Source organism: Dipteris shenzhenensis, chromosome 31 (genome assembly GCF_047967505.1).
Source record: "Dipteris shenzhenensis isolate YYH24624 ecotype China chromosome 31, Dip_SZ_1.0, whole genome shotgun sequence".
NCBI classification, from domain to species: domain Eukaryota; kingdom Viridiplantae; phylum Streptophyta; class Polypodiopsida; order Gleicheniales; family Dipteridaceae; genus Dipteris; species Dipteris shenzhenensis.
In genome coordinates, this window is record NC_141626.1 from 5,211,540 (window position 1) to 5,225,988 (window position 14,449).

The window sequence follows — 14,449 nt, forward strand, 5'->3', positions numbered from 1 at the left end:
CAAAAATTATAAGACCAAGGAACGTGCCCTTCCTTGGGTTTATTTCAATCTGCATTTAGCACAAAGCAATTTGAATTTAGCACATAGCAATTTGTATTTGGCACATAGCACTTAGCATTTGGCACAAAGTACTTTGCGATTAGCACATAACCACACATTTGTGTGGGGGGAGAGTTGGCACACTTCCTCTCCAAAAATTATAAGACCAAGGAATGTGCCCTTCCTTGGGTTCATATTGACTTGCATTTAGCACATAGCAATTTGAATTTGGTAAAAAGCACTTTGCATTTGGCACATAGCACTTTGAATTTGGCAAATATAGCACTTTGCATCTAGGTTTTAGGGTGGGATATCTTATTCTAGTAATTGTTAATCGTAACTTTATGAAAGGACCTATGTTAAATTATATTTTGCCACAAAAGACACAATGTTACATTTTGAAAATGTATCAAGAGCATTATTATTAATGAATTGCCATGAGAAAAAACTCAATTACAATCATCTTTTCTTTTTCTGAATGTTAATTTGAGAAGTAAAAACAAAGAGATAATTTGCTATGTTGCTTCTCATATTAACATGAGAATGCTAATCCAAAAAGAAATATGCTATGTGAAGAGAGAATTATAGCACTTTGCATTCCACACATAGTACTTGGCATTTAGCACATAACCACACGTTTGTGTTGGAGGAGAGTTGGCATGCTTCCAAAAATTACAAGTCTAAGGAATGTGCCCTTCCTTGGGTCCATTTCAATTTGCATTTAGCACAAAGAAATTTGAATTTAGCACATAGATATTTGAATTTGGCACATAGCATTTTGCATATGCAACATAGTAATTTGCATTTAGCACATAACCACACATTTTGTGTGGGAGGAGAGTCGGCACACTTCCTCTCCAAAAATTTAGTGACACAACTTCCATATGAGTCTTGTATCTTGCTAACCCAAATTATAGAAGCATTCACATCTTTAGTACACCATACATGCCACCCAAATAAAAAAAGTATATCATTTCAATAAATTAATATAATAATTGTTTGACACCACGATGGAGCAATTGCAACACCATCACTCATCCATTGTGTGCACTCTTCCCATCCAATTTGCGGTAGCATCTCCAAACTTCCCACCCAATTATCCCATCGCTTGCTTGCCATTCCATCCCTCTCCTTAGATTTCAATGTCAGGCAAGAAGCCACCTCGCATTTAATAGTTTCCCTTCAGCCATTCCTTTCCTTGTCAGTCAAGAATTTTAGCTGTTTGCAATCGTATCTTTCATCATAGTTGGTTCCTGCAACTCTCTACTTGGTGAGCAACCCTCATGTGGTTCTTAGGGAAGAAGTCATCACAAGCTCAACAATTGTAGTCATAGCCCCATAACCTCTTCTCTAGAGGATTGTAGTAGCAAGATCATATTCATGCCACATCTACAACCCTATAGCTATCTTCTTTAAAATGTTTACTTTAATGTGTAAAATTCAATTTGGTGTGCATGCTACTAGTAGGGACACAAAACAAGAGTATATGCTTTCCAAGTACTTGACTCACATGCTAAGGACAGCTTACCATCGATTCAATGGCTAAGAATCCGATGTGGAGTTCTACCGCATGTCTTCTTCACGAGTAGAGACCCCGCATGCAAGTACCTCTGACATAATTAAAATATGCTATGGCATACCCTTCAAGCAGTGCACTGCTTCCCCTTTTTGAGACCAATAGACTTCTCTTTACATTTGTATTCGAATAAACACCAACTGGGCACTATATTGGCAGGGAAGCTAAAGCCAAATTTTTATATTCATTGATGCTGGCTTTCATAGCCCATGTGTCACCTCAGCTACCAAGTTAATCACAATACTAGAAAGGGATGCAGGAGAAAAAACGACCAAATCTCTAAGCCTTGGTGTTAAATCATGAGGAGACAGCTTACCATGGCCACATGATATCAACAATGTGTCCTTGAGAAAAATAACTGCTGCCAAAAGATCCCATGCATGTAGCAGCGGCTTGCCCCTTGTGGACTATCACCTCCACTATTGTTGGCTGAAGCTACAAGTGTGGTAGACACATTTCCACTTTTACCAGTCTTTCTCATCATTCTGTTCAGTGACTTGTCAACCACCTAACGCACTGGATCACCAGGTACAAGTCCCGAAGAGGCACTGTAAGCCTAGTGTTGCAAATATTATGCCTTCAGCTTGGGGAAGGAATCTAATATTATGTATTGTGGCAAGTGTGCTCTGACACCACACGCCCTTTACTTTCTTGAGAAAAGATGTTGGGTTGTAGATGCACTACCATCAAGCACAATTTTCTTTCTTTCAGACCATGAAAGTAGTTTTGCATCCTTAACAAGAATAGTTCATTGATCTGTCTCATACTAATTGACATGGCTGTATAACAACCATACAAAATGTATGAATGTCCCCATAAAGTACATGCATTAGGCACGAGACTCTGTCCAGTTAGCTTCTCAAACCCACATTTCCTTGCATCAAAGGATACTCATGTGCTATGATAGCAATGCTTTCTCTTTTATTTGAGGGAATGCTCCTTCGGCTTTTTGTACATGTTTTTGGTTAAAAGGGTACATAGCAACCCCTTAAATGACTGCACAATCCTACAGTGACCTACATGCATCAGCCCAACATTTTGTTGTCTTGGCTTCTATCATGCTTGTCCTATATTATCATTGCCTTCACCTTCTTGTCATCTTGCATGCTAGCATCTGCATAGATCTTAAGACATCAAGACATACACTACATATCCTATTCATCCAATTGCAATGCATGTCCAAAGGCCTACCTTCCCCAAGCTCCACACTACCCCGTTTTTTACAAGCAGCCAACTTTGAATGCCACACCACAATTGATATCTCCTCTCCAATTGGCGTGCATGCCCAAGGATGTCAACCATGCAAGTGTAGTGCTCAATAGTTGGAGGGACCCAGGGCACTAGACCTGTGTGATTGCAAACAGTATGAATGCTAAGGAATGTAACTGCATTCGGCTTCATCCATGCTGACTTTCATTCTCTCAAGCATATGGAAAATGAGTTCAGTTTCTCCTAGCTAGAAATATCCTATGATTAGAACGCTAAGGAATGTAACCACATTTGACTTCATGCCTACTGCTCTCATTCTCTCAAGCATATGGTAAATGACTTCAGTTTCTCGTAGCATTTGTGCATTCCACGAGTCAAAAACTTCCCATGCTTTTGCAAGCAATCTAAATTTGGCATATTAACCAAGGTACTTCCAACAAAAAAACCTACTTCCAAATTCCTTTTAGAAATCTCAGCATGTATTTCTTGAGTTTGTCTACAGCTCCTACACTACCACAAGCTTTCAAGCTGTAAATAAATGTGCAGGCTTCTGGAGAGATGCCCTCTAGTTGCAACTGCTCAAAATAGTTCAATGCTTCCTTTCCGAGTCCATGTTCAGCATATCCTACAATAATTGCATTCCAAGAGACTACATCTCAAACTGGCAGCCTGCCAAAAACTCCTATGCTTTTGCAAGCATGCCACATTTGGCATTCACATTGATTAGAAGGTTTCCCACAAGCAGGTCTCTTTCCAACCCCTTTCTAGCAGTCGCAGCATGTATTTCTAGGCCCTTTTCTAAAGCAACTATTTTGCCACAAGCATTTAGGCTGCAAATATATGTAAGGGCACCTACTGATATGTCCTTTAGTTGCATCTATTTGAAACAGTTCAATACTTCCTCACCAAGGCCATGTTTGTCATATCCTACAATAAGTGCAGTCCAAGAGACTACATTTCAAATGGGCAAGTTGTTAAACAATTTTTGTGCTTTTGCAATCTGACAACTTCAGCATGTATTTCTAGGCCCTTGTATACTGCTCCTGTGCTACTACAACATTTCAAGCTGTAGAAAAATGAGACAATATTTAGAGAAACACCATTCAATTGCATTTGCTCACAAATAGTTCAGTGGTTCCTTACCAAGCCCATGTTCAGAGTATCTTGTAATTAGTGCATTCCATGAAACTATGACTCAAGCTGGCAGTTTGCCAAACATTTCCCAAACCACATTTAGCATACATATCAACCAAGGTACTTCCAACAACAAGATCTAGTTTTGACCCCTTTCTAGAAATCTTAGCATGTATTTCTCCACCCTTGTCTATGGCTGCTATGCTGCCACAAGTTTTCAAGCTGGATATGACAGTGACAACATTTGGAGAGACATCCTCTAGTCGCATCTGTTCAAAAATATTTAGTGCTTCTTCACCAAGCCCGTGTTTCCATGAGACCACATCTCAACCAACAAGCTTGTCAAACGCTTCCTATGCTTTCGCAAGTGAGTCACACATGGCCTACATATCAACCAAGGTGCTGCCACCAACAAAATCTCTTTCCAACCTCTTTCTAATAATATCAGCATGTATTGCTTGGCCATTTTCTACAGCTCCTAAGCTGCCACAAGGTTTCAAGCTTGAGGAAAATGTATTATGTGACATCAGTTTTGGCAAGATGCCCTCACATTGCATCTATTTACAACAGTTTAGTGCTTCTCACCAAGTCCATGCTCAACATATCCTGCGATCATTGATCGATGAAATCCATGAAAACTACATCGCGAACTAGAACCTTGTTCTACACTTCTCCTTCTTTTGCAAGTGAATTACACTTCACCAACATGCCATTAAGAAAAAGATCTATTTGCAACCCCTCAATGTGCATTTTTTATGCCCTTGTCTATGGCGAGAGCCCACATCTAATAAGCCCTATTTCCCTTTCAATGTATTCCGACTTAGAGGGTCTAGAAAGGGCCAACTTCTGTGAAGTCCATTAACGCTTACATATTCTGGATCCTTGGCTTGATCTAGCTCTCTCTATTTTGGATCCTTTCCTTGTATTTTGTTGCATCTCTTTCTTGGCCCATAGTTTCATATATATACCTTTGTAAGACTAGAACATATCCAATTGTACAAATTCAGTTTTTTTTCTTCTAAAGTACAAAATTCTATAAAGAAACAACAATATCAACCACACTGTAGCTGCCAGGTTGGCCCTAAATCATCAAGGTCAATTCATCAGTCCATGTCGGGATACTTTGTAGCATAGGTAGGCTGGGCCTTGAGAAGTGACATTGCAATCTTCCTCGGCAAATATCATGCCATCCAATGGGAGCAATCATGAGAAGCAGCAAGGCACCTGGCGAACTCTAGCCAAGCAACCCTTCTAGTCTTCAGGAGCAGTAAGTAAGTGGGGCCATGAGAAGTGGCCTTGCAACCTTCCTCGTCAGCAAATATCAAGCCATCTAATGGGAGCAATCGTGAGAAGTAGCAAGGCAACGATGGACATTAGCCTGGCAACCCTTTCTGGTCTTTAGGAGCAGCAGTAGGGAGGCACCCTTGTACACATTATACAGTAGTTAAAGCAACCCAAGGGACCCAGCAGATGATATGATAGGGCTACTTGACTTCATAGCCAATATGTGGCAGCAGTTGAAGTAGCCCAAGGGGGCTTGATATCATGGGATCCAACAACAATTTAGTTGCCTTCCTTGACAGTATGTATGCAATAATAGTGGATATCAAGATCATGGGAAATGAGTTAGCATCATTGCTACCTGCCAAAGAACTAGAACCACTTCCCACAGCTGAACTATTGGCTCTTCTCCAATTCTTGGGGCCCTGAGGCTAAATACATGGACGGTTCCCTTGTCACAAGGTGAAAAGGAAATCCTCTAAATTTCTACTCTATCAACTCGTGGGTCTAACCTATTCCTTCAGAAGAAATTATGACTATTAAGATTGCACAATTTGACTGAATGAAAATGAAAGCAATCATAATTTGCTATATATGATGACTGCTCTAAAATCCCAACTATCTAATTAATTATTACCTTCCACAAATGAGTTCCATCCAGAGAGTCATGTAGATATGAATAAGGGTATCCTTATAGCCGGCGATTGCAAAAAGGTGTCCATCCATTGTTAGGCAAGTACGGTGGAATTCGACGCTACAGATAAAGCACAGAGGCCATGGGGATTGGCGATGGTTTCAATTTAGGTAAGCAAAGTTGTACATAGAGATTTTATGCTTCAATACAACACAATCGAATCGAGAGTTCACCAATAAAGCAGTTTTGATGATCATCCCAAATCATCACTAGGACCAGTTCCAACTAGAGCCCGTATGTTGCATAGGAATAACATCTCCACCATCCCTATTCTGCCATTGTGGAAATCTCTTTGAAAAGTCTCCTTAAATGGGTCGCAATTGTAAATTCAAAACCCTTTGCTAGTCTTGCAAGCAAAGCAGCCGTAATTTTGATTGACCCTGATAGAAAGAAGATCACTTTCCAAAGTGCAAGCATGGAATTTGGAGCGGTTGGGGGAAGGCAGCTCTGCTTCATTGGGCAAAGAAGACAGGGGAGGGGAATTATGAAAGCTATAGACAAAACAATGACATACTACCCAAATGTAGCATAAGTAATAGGCAGAGGAAGGAACACCAATCTAGAGGATCTGCCTAGTCTCCTTCTAATCAACCTGTGTATCGGTAACAACTTAGATGGAAAAAGTAGAAATGGATCCCATGAGAAGAGGAAGTTATACGGGGAAACAAAATTTTAGCATTGATATTTAAAATTAAATTTAAAATAAAGATACGTGGCTCAATGAGAGGACAGAGTTTCATTTTATCCCATAATGCTACCTACCTAAAGACAACAACGGGCATCAGAGAGATCAGCGACCATCGCTAAATTCCACCTCCCAACTAACATAATCCGAGTTCAGATCCAATAGGATCGCCAGAGCGGGAGAGATAAGACAACTTAGAAGCCGCCACCAGCAAATGGGAGAGAGAAGAGAAGCCGTCAGCAGCATGGAGCATCAACATAGCGTGAGAGAAGAGACAAGAAGCTGCCGCGTAGGGAGGGTGATGATATGCATACCACATAGCCATCTGAGAAGGTAGAGAGCAAGAGGAGGACAGGGCCGAATGCAAGAAGGTGGAAGAGCAAGAGGAAGACAGGGCCGAATGCAAGAAGGTGGAAGTTGGCGAGTGAGACGCAAAGAGGAAGAAGAGCTCCCGGAGCAACGCCGCCACGGAGGTAAGGAAAACTAAAGACAAGAACAATAAGCATGCAAGATATAATAACCTAAACCTAACGTACACTAACCACGACTAACTAAACCTAACTCACACTAACCACAACTAACTCTTTAACTTGGTCAAATGACCAAATGAACTAACACTCTAATTATGAACCTTCCTAGAACCATCACACCATAGGACCCTTTGGAGGGCCCAAAAAATCCATTGAAAATGGTGTGGAGGAAGACTCCACTAGATAAAGGGGAGAGAGAGAGAGAGAGGGGGGGGGAGGGAGAAAAGGTCGAGATGGTGTGTCGGAAGACTTGAGGAGATAAAAGAAGGGGACAGAGAGAGAGAGCGCGCCAACCGTTTAAAGTCTTCATTCAAGTCCAAGTCCACTGAAGAAGAGAAGCCAGATATCAACATATCGTCACTCGAATACGAGACGAATGAAATCAGTGAGAGGAGGAGGTCAATTGAATACTGGGAATGGCGTCCAAGGGCGAATGGAGCTTCAGCATGGAGCTCCTCTCCCACGTCCACACCCTTCGTCTCTTCCTCATACACCCTTCCCTTGACCCCTCCCATCATTGCCTCTACCTCTCTGCTTCCCTCCTCTCCCCTTCCCCATCCCTTTCCTGCTCTTGGACCTCCCCTCTTGGCTCCCCCCACACCCTCCTCCTTCCCCTACCTCTTCTTCTTTTCGACTATGCCGCTTCTCCCCGCATCTCGGCTCACCTCCACCACATCGAAATCTCCATTCAACTTCTTCCGTTGAGCCCTTTACAGCTCGATGCCTTCTCAGGTCTCTCTATGGCCGACCCTGGTGCCGAACGTGACGGAGGCGGAGCTGACGTCGCAACCAATGTTTCTTCTCCGGATTATGGTAGGCGATGACCTACCATCATCCCATAAATTTTCTTTTTACATCGTAACGTTTAACCGGTATATGCGCTCAGCGCAGAAATTTAGCTGGAAATCCCAATTGCTCACTAGAGTGCGGATAGCGCCCTAGTTTGGCCCTGTTTTGCCTATAATGTGGATTGGTTGAAAATATGAATCATCTATATAAAGCTGAAGCTTCCTCATGTTTTAAAGTTGCAGCCCAAAGACTTGTTTTTTAAATCTGATCTTGGTTTAGTTTAATGTATATATCACAGAGCCAACCATCAATGAATTAAAGATTTCTTAAAGTTACACTATTAGTGCCTCCAGCTTCTAGGGAAGCAAACTTAAACTCCTAACTAGCGGGACACCTTTCATGTGTGAACTAGGCCCACTACTAGAAATGATCTTACACCTCCTTATAAGTATTCTTTTCGATTTGTGCCACGTCATCGATATACTTGGGAACAAAGACCGAAATTACATACCAAAAACAAGAAAACAAAGAGATAAGGTAACGAGGTTGAGCTGAAATGTGAGTATTGTGGCAAAGATGGGCAAGGCAAGGAGTTTTGTTATCCAGCGAAATGAAAAAAACGCATGTGTGGCTGATGATATTCCATAGATCGAAGAGGTTGGGGACCCGTAGTTGCAGATGACGAGTCAAATGATGGTTGGACTTTTTTGAGACTCTTATGTGGTTGACCTTTTTCTTTGCTCTTGTTTTGTGTGGAGGACTTGCTTTTTTGGTATGAGTTTCTTTTAGCCCCGTGTGGACGGGTTCTCAAGTTTGGATGTTGTCTTTCGTAGCAGCTGCTTTTGTTCGTTCCTGTGATTAAGGAGGAATTTTAGATAATCAGGGTCATGGACCATGGTAGATGCTTTATTAGAAATGGACTATGGCTGACCTCTACCGAGTTTTTTCCTTCTTAGAAAAGACTGTAGACGCAAGCCATAGAGGTCACGACTCAATCGAGGACCATCTAGCTCAGAACAAGACATTATTATATTCTAATAGACAGTCAAGAACCTGTAGATTACCCACGAAGTTTCTGAAGACTCATAGGAAAGTGCACCTACTCGCACTCCTCACAGTCGCGGCAACCTCCAGAGAAATCTTTAGGCACCACCAAGCGTCCGCTTGGTCCTGAAATGCCCAAGGCCCTCCATTTGATTGGGTGATCACATGTGATACCATAAGCGACGTGCCCACAATTAATTTATGCAATAGTTACGTCTCTTGGCTATATTTAATACCTAAAGCCATCATAAACAGCACGAGTTTATTGCCATCCTTAAACTATAGTCCACGACTCCTGATTATCCAGCATTCCCCTTGATCAGAGGAGGGGACAAAACGAAAACAATTGCTATGAAAGATAAACATCCAAACTTGGGAAGCCGCCCACATAGGGTTGAGCTAACACAAAAGAAAATTAGACCAAAGAAGTAAGTCATTCACACATGACAAGACCAAAGAAAAAGAGACTTAGAGTTCTCACAAAGCCCAACCATCATTTGAATTGTCATCTGCAATTGCAAGTCATGCAACCACTTCTACTGATGGAATGTCCTGAATCACACATGCTTTTCTGCCTTCCGCTCAATATGGAATGCTTTTCGATAACAAAATGCCTCGAAGTGCCCATCCTTGTCACAATACTCGCATTTCAGCTCACCCTGGTTACCTTGTCTCTTTATTTTCTTGTCGATTTATTTCTTTCTTTGTCAACAACATAGGCAAGCTCACCATCTAATGCTGTTCCTTCAATTCTACGTTCGTCACTGAGTATCATTGAGACTACATTGTTGAAATCTAAATCATCAGAGCTAACCTGCAATATGGTTTCTAGTTCACTGTACGTCGGTGGCAGACCGGATAAAAGAATCGCTTTAGCATCGACATCTTCTACCTTTGCTCCAAGCACTTGCAAACGTTTCATGATTGAATGCATGTTATTCAAGTGTCATACTTTCCCATATGGAGACCAAAGAACTTGTGCTTCAAGAGTGACTTTGAATTCTTCATCTTTCTCCTGAACAAAGTCTCCTTCATTGTCCAATTCTCTCCTGCAATCTTCGTAGTGGAAGTAATTGACATCTAGATGTCCCAAGCATATTGGTGGCCTTTTTATTTTTTTGCTCCCATGCAAGGATTTTCTCATGATCTTGATTATTCTCGGGCTTCTTCTCAGAACCTGATACCAACCCGACAGTCCCTTTTCCGTGAAGAACAACCTAACAGATAATTGTCGGTGGGAAAGTTCCTTACATTGAACTTCGACAATTTAGACTCAACTACTACGGCCTTATCAACTTTAGACCAAGCTGTCCATGGTGGCTCACGTTCAAAGAGAGACCTTTTCTAGCTCCTGACCAAGACCACAAGGTTCTCAATAAACTTTCATAATCTCTCACACCACAAAGCTCTGATACCACGTGTCACCAATTGGTATCTCTCCCAAGAAATAAAGAAGAGTTTTTATCAGATCTACTATAGTCAAAGAAAGCTGACTTTGGTTCACTAGAATAAGTTTTACTACTTTTGCTTTGCATTGGTAAAAGAGAACTGTAGGGACGCCCACAAGGGACTAGGATTAGTCCAAGAACTAGGAATGCATGCGTTTCTCTAACCTTTAATGGGTTGTAGTGTTGGATTTTGTTTGTGCCATGTGTAGGACCTAAGAGAGTGCAAAAAGGACCCAAGAGTTGGGAGAAAAGTGTAAAAAGCAAGTCCCACAAAGCTCAAAAAGTAAAGACAAGGGGGCACCTCATTAAAAGAAGGGCCCACAAGATTAAAAGGCACCTAAAAGCTCAAGAGCACCAGATTTAGAAGGAAAAGACTAAAAGCTTGGCTTTTTGTAAAAATAGCTTTCAGAAAGTTCAAACCAGACCCTAGCTTTTTGCTAAGCCTAGTCTATAAAAGAAAGGCCCCTGGCCTCCTAGATTCATTCAAGATTGTACTCAGACTTATGCTCTTTCATGAGCCAGATGTACAAAAATTATTCTATTGCAATAAAGACCTTCGGGGGGGTCTAGCCCTTATTTCTGGGCCCTAGTGTGGTGTCTTGTATTCTTTCTCTCTCCCAGACCCCTCTTTCTATTGCTGCGATTCACTTTTACTCCTCCCAAGCTGAGTTGCGATTTATTCCAGCATCATATCTTCAACTCGTTGACGCGTACAAGTGCTATGAAAGAGTGCAGTTGCAGCGATCCAGTTCCTAGCCCTTTTGGAAGATCATCTACTTGCTGCGATTAGGGTTTTCAGCCCTACCTAGTGCGCAGAGATGCTGCGAATTGACTCCAAAGCACCCAGACTTGCTGCGAATTGATTCCAAGGAGCCTAGCACTGCTGCGATTTGGTCTAAGGGTGCCTAGGATCCTCTACAAGCTATTCCATGGAGTAGAGCCATATTGTGATTTGTTCCAGAAGCTGTTTTGTGTGTTGCAAACTGCTCAAAAGTGTCATAGTAGCAGTGATTTTATTGCTAAAGTATTTTCAAGTATCTTAAGATTTGGTTACAGTGGTATTAGAGAATAGGATTTTCACTTTCCTTGGTGGAAACGGTCCAAGGCTAGCACGCAGCTGTGAATCAAGATGAGGCACACCTGTTTTTGTACCAGATTGAGTGCTAGAGGGTGAGGCGCATCGACTGCGACATGATTCTGGCTCGAGAAGGTGGGGCGCTCCTGTTTGTGAACTAATACACACATCCAAGAATGTGGGGCATTCCTGTTTGGAGGTTGGACACTAGGAGCTGAAGCGCATCTTTTGGGAGGCACAAATTCATCTTGGCTAGACGTCTGTTCTCTCTTTATCACCCTATCTCTTGGGACAAGTACAAGCGCCTAAACAAGATTGTGAGATGAAGGGGAGTAGGTCCCCAGTATGAGGATTCCTATAGAGAAGCAAGAGAGAACCATTTCTTAGTTGAAGCTTGTCTTTGGAGAAAGTGGCTTCAGAGATGTTATGGGACATCTAAAGATAAGTATTTCTTTCATATTTATTAAGCTTGCCTTATTCAGATTTAAAGATCTAACCCTTGTATCTTATTACGAGGAAAGAAGTGTGTTGTTTCCTTGATCATTTCAGGAATCAAAAGCCAAGCACACAAGATTGCTTATACATACATATGTGGTCCTAAATTATTCCTTGATGGGGCAAGCTAGTTGTTCCGAGTTATATTTCAATTTTGGAGGATTCCAAGTTATTGTGCACGAGTGATATAGTCTCTATTATGGAACTAGTTTTGTGTGACTTATGTTGTCAAGGCTATGGACTATTTGTTTGGTCTCATCAAACTTTTTAATACATAGTACCAGGACAAAATAATCTCAAAGTTATTACATCCAATTTATGGTTTTGAGCAGCTTATGCCAAAGAGGAGAAGTGTCAGAGACTACTTGTATATATTGAAGAGTTTGATTCAAGACCAGATCCTATTTGAGGGTAGTATGTTCAAAGTTGACAAGTTGATAGTCATGTGCCTGATTTTATGATCTTCAATTAGGGAATTGAGTTATGATAACTAGTCATGATCATCAGTTATGTTCGTATGCATGATGAGATGATCAAGTATCCGATCCTTTATGGTAGAATTCCATGTGGTCAGTATTGACCAAGTATTTCCGTTTCAAGTTATATTATCTCAGTTCCAGAGGAGTTTCAGTTATAATATTCAGTTTTGTTGTTTTTTTGTTATGGAGCATGACATGCTCAACTACCAGCCCTCAATATGACAGTTTTTAATGGTATTATTGACCTAGTATTTTCTTTAGGATTCTATTATTTAATAGTTTCCATTGGGATTTGTTTTATACAAGAACTCTTATGGTTTCTCATGGATTGTTATGGCCAAAGCGAAGAATTTTACAGTTCATCTGTTAGTTATGTCTGTTTGGAAAGTTTGAGAACCCTCCAAGTTTATGTTTGACCAGCATGAGTATCAGAATGGAGATTAATTATCACTCCATTCAGAAAGATTTTAGAGGATTCTCAAAGAAAGAGGATATGGAAAGGTTCCAAGAAACAGTTTTATTAAGGCTAAGTATCTCCTTTATGTTGATAATTTCTGCCTTATGAAGATCTAACCCTTGTAAAAAGATCTAACCCTTGTATGGCAATACAAGGAGAAAAGTGGATTTGTTTTTTTGAATTTGTTTCAGGAAGACACCTCTCATGAATGAGAAGTCAATGAATGTGATATGCCCAAATATTGGCCATGTGATTTATTGCTTCCTTTTTATTCGGATTTAAAGATGGAGTTGCAACTAAAGAAGCCTATCTGGATGAGAGCCCTCAGGATCATGACACGTATGCAGAGTCTACACAGAGACTACACCTGGGGGATGGTGGCTTGGTTGACAGAGGGAGGACATGTGTTCCAGATCGATGAGATCTCCCCAGCCTAGCGGATACAGGGTTAGAGCAGTCAGCGGATTGCACTCCACGAGGCAGTCCTCCCTGACACCCTAGCTCCTTCTCCTCCTAGGGAGGACAGTGTTTGGGAGGTGGTAGCCATCATCACGGCTTGGAAGATTTGGGTGGCTCGCTGCAGTCATGTGATGAAAGAGCACTCGGTGCAACCCTCGGCTACCTTAGCTGCCATCTGGCAGGATATCATCTACACTCTACGGTCCACCTGGGAGTGTGGGACTCCAGGCTCGAGGGCGACTATTGAGAGGCGTGCTCGTTTACAACGCCCTTGGAAGAAGCAATCATTTCAGAACTATCTCTAGTTCGGCTTGTGAAAGTCAAAGAAGAAGTAGTCAACTCCAAGTGAAAGGGGCATGGATTTGCCAAGAATGAAGGATATTATAAGTACTGGATGGGAAACTTCTGTGAGTGTATCTATAGACATTATGTTGATTCTTAGAAACAGAGATGTCAAGTGCTTTGTCATTCCAAGGAATTTGGACCAAGAATATTGATATGATCTAGAATGGCACCAGAGCGAAAGGACTCAGGGGGGTTGATCATAGCAAGAGAATTATTGCATAGCAGTGGCATGGAAAATGCCTGGATGGAATAATCAATCCATAATCAAAGAGAAGGGCCTATGGTTGCTCAGTGCTCTTAAAGAGCAAGAAATGCCAAGAAAAAAAAGGGCCTATGGCTGCCTAGTGCTCTTAAAGAGCAAGAAACGCCAAGAAAAAGAAGGGTCTTTGGCTGCTGAGTGCTCTTAAAGAGCGGGAAATGCCAAAGAAAACAAGAATCTCCATGCGGAAAGCAAGTGTTTTAGATGCAGAATAAGGGGCGTGTGGCTGCCTAGTGCCCTAGAAGGCCAGTCGGCGAAATGGAGCAAAGAATGCCACAAGATTGATCTAAGTCATGATCAAAAGTTAACGAGATTCCAAGATCCACTTTAGGTGGAAGAGATGGAGGAGACCCTCCAACAAGGACAAATTGTGTACCGCACAAAGAAGAAAATCACCCAGAGGCACGTTTATCTGCGGGTATCTTGCCAAGTACCAGAACTATTAGGCAAT

At 41.6% G+C, this 14,449-nt stretch overlaps 1 protein-coding gene across 2 annotated transcripts in view; it reads left to right on the forward strand.

Annotated features, from left to right (window-relative positions):
* The first annotated feature begins 7,510 nt into the window (after window positions 1–7,510).
* LOC147880941 (HECT-like ubiquitin-conjugating enzyme (E2)-binding protein) overlaps window positions 7,511–14,449 on the forward strand; it is a 28,750-nt gene continuing 21,811 nt past the window's right edge. For both annotated transcript variants that reach the window (XM_087369907.1, XM_087369906.1), the window contains exon 1: window positions 7,511–7,961. In XM_087369907.1, the coding sequence (XP_087226033.1) occupies window positions 7,565–7,961 (397 nt within the window). In that variant the 5' untranslated portion in view covers window positions 7,511–7,564. The remainder of the gene's footprint in view (window positions 7,962–14,449) is intronic.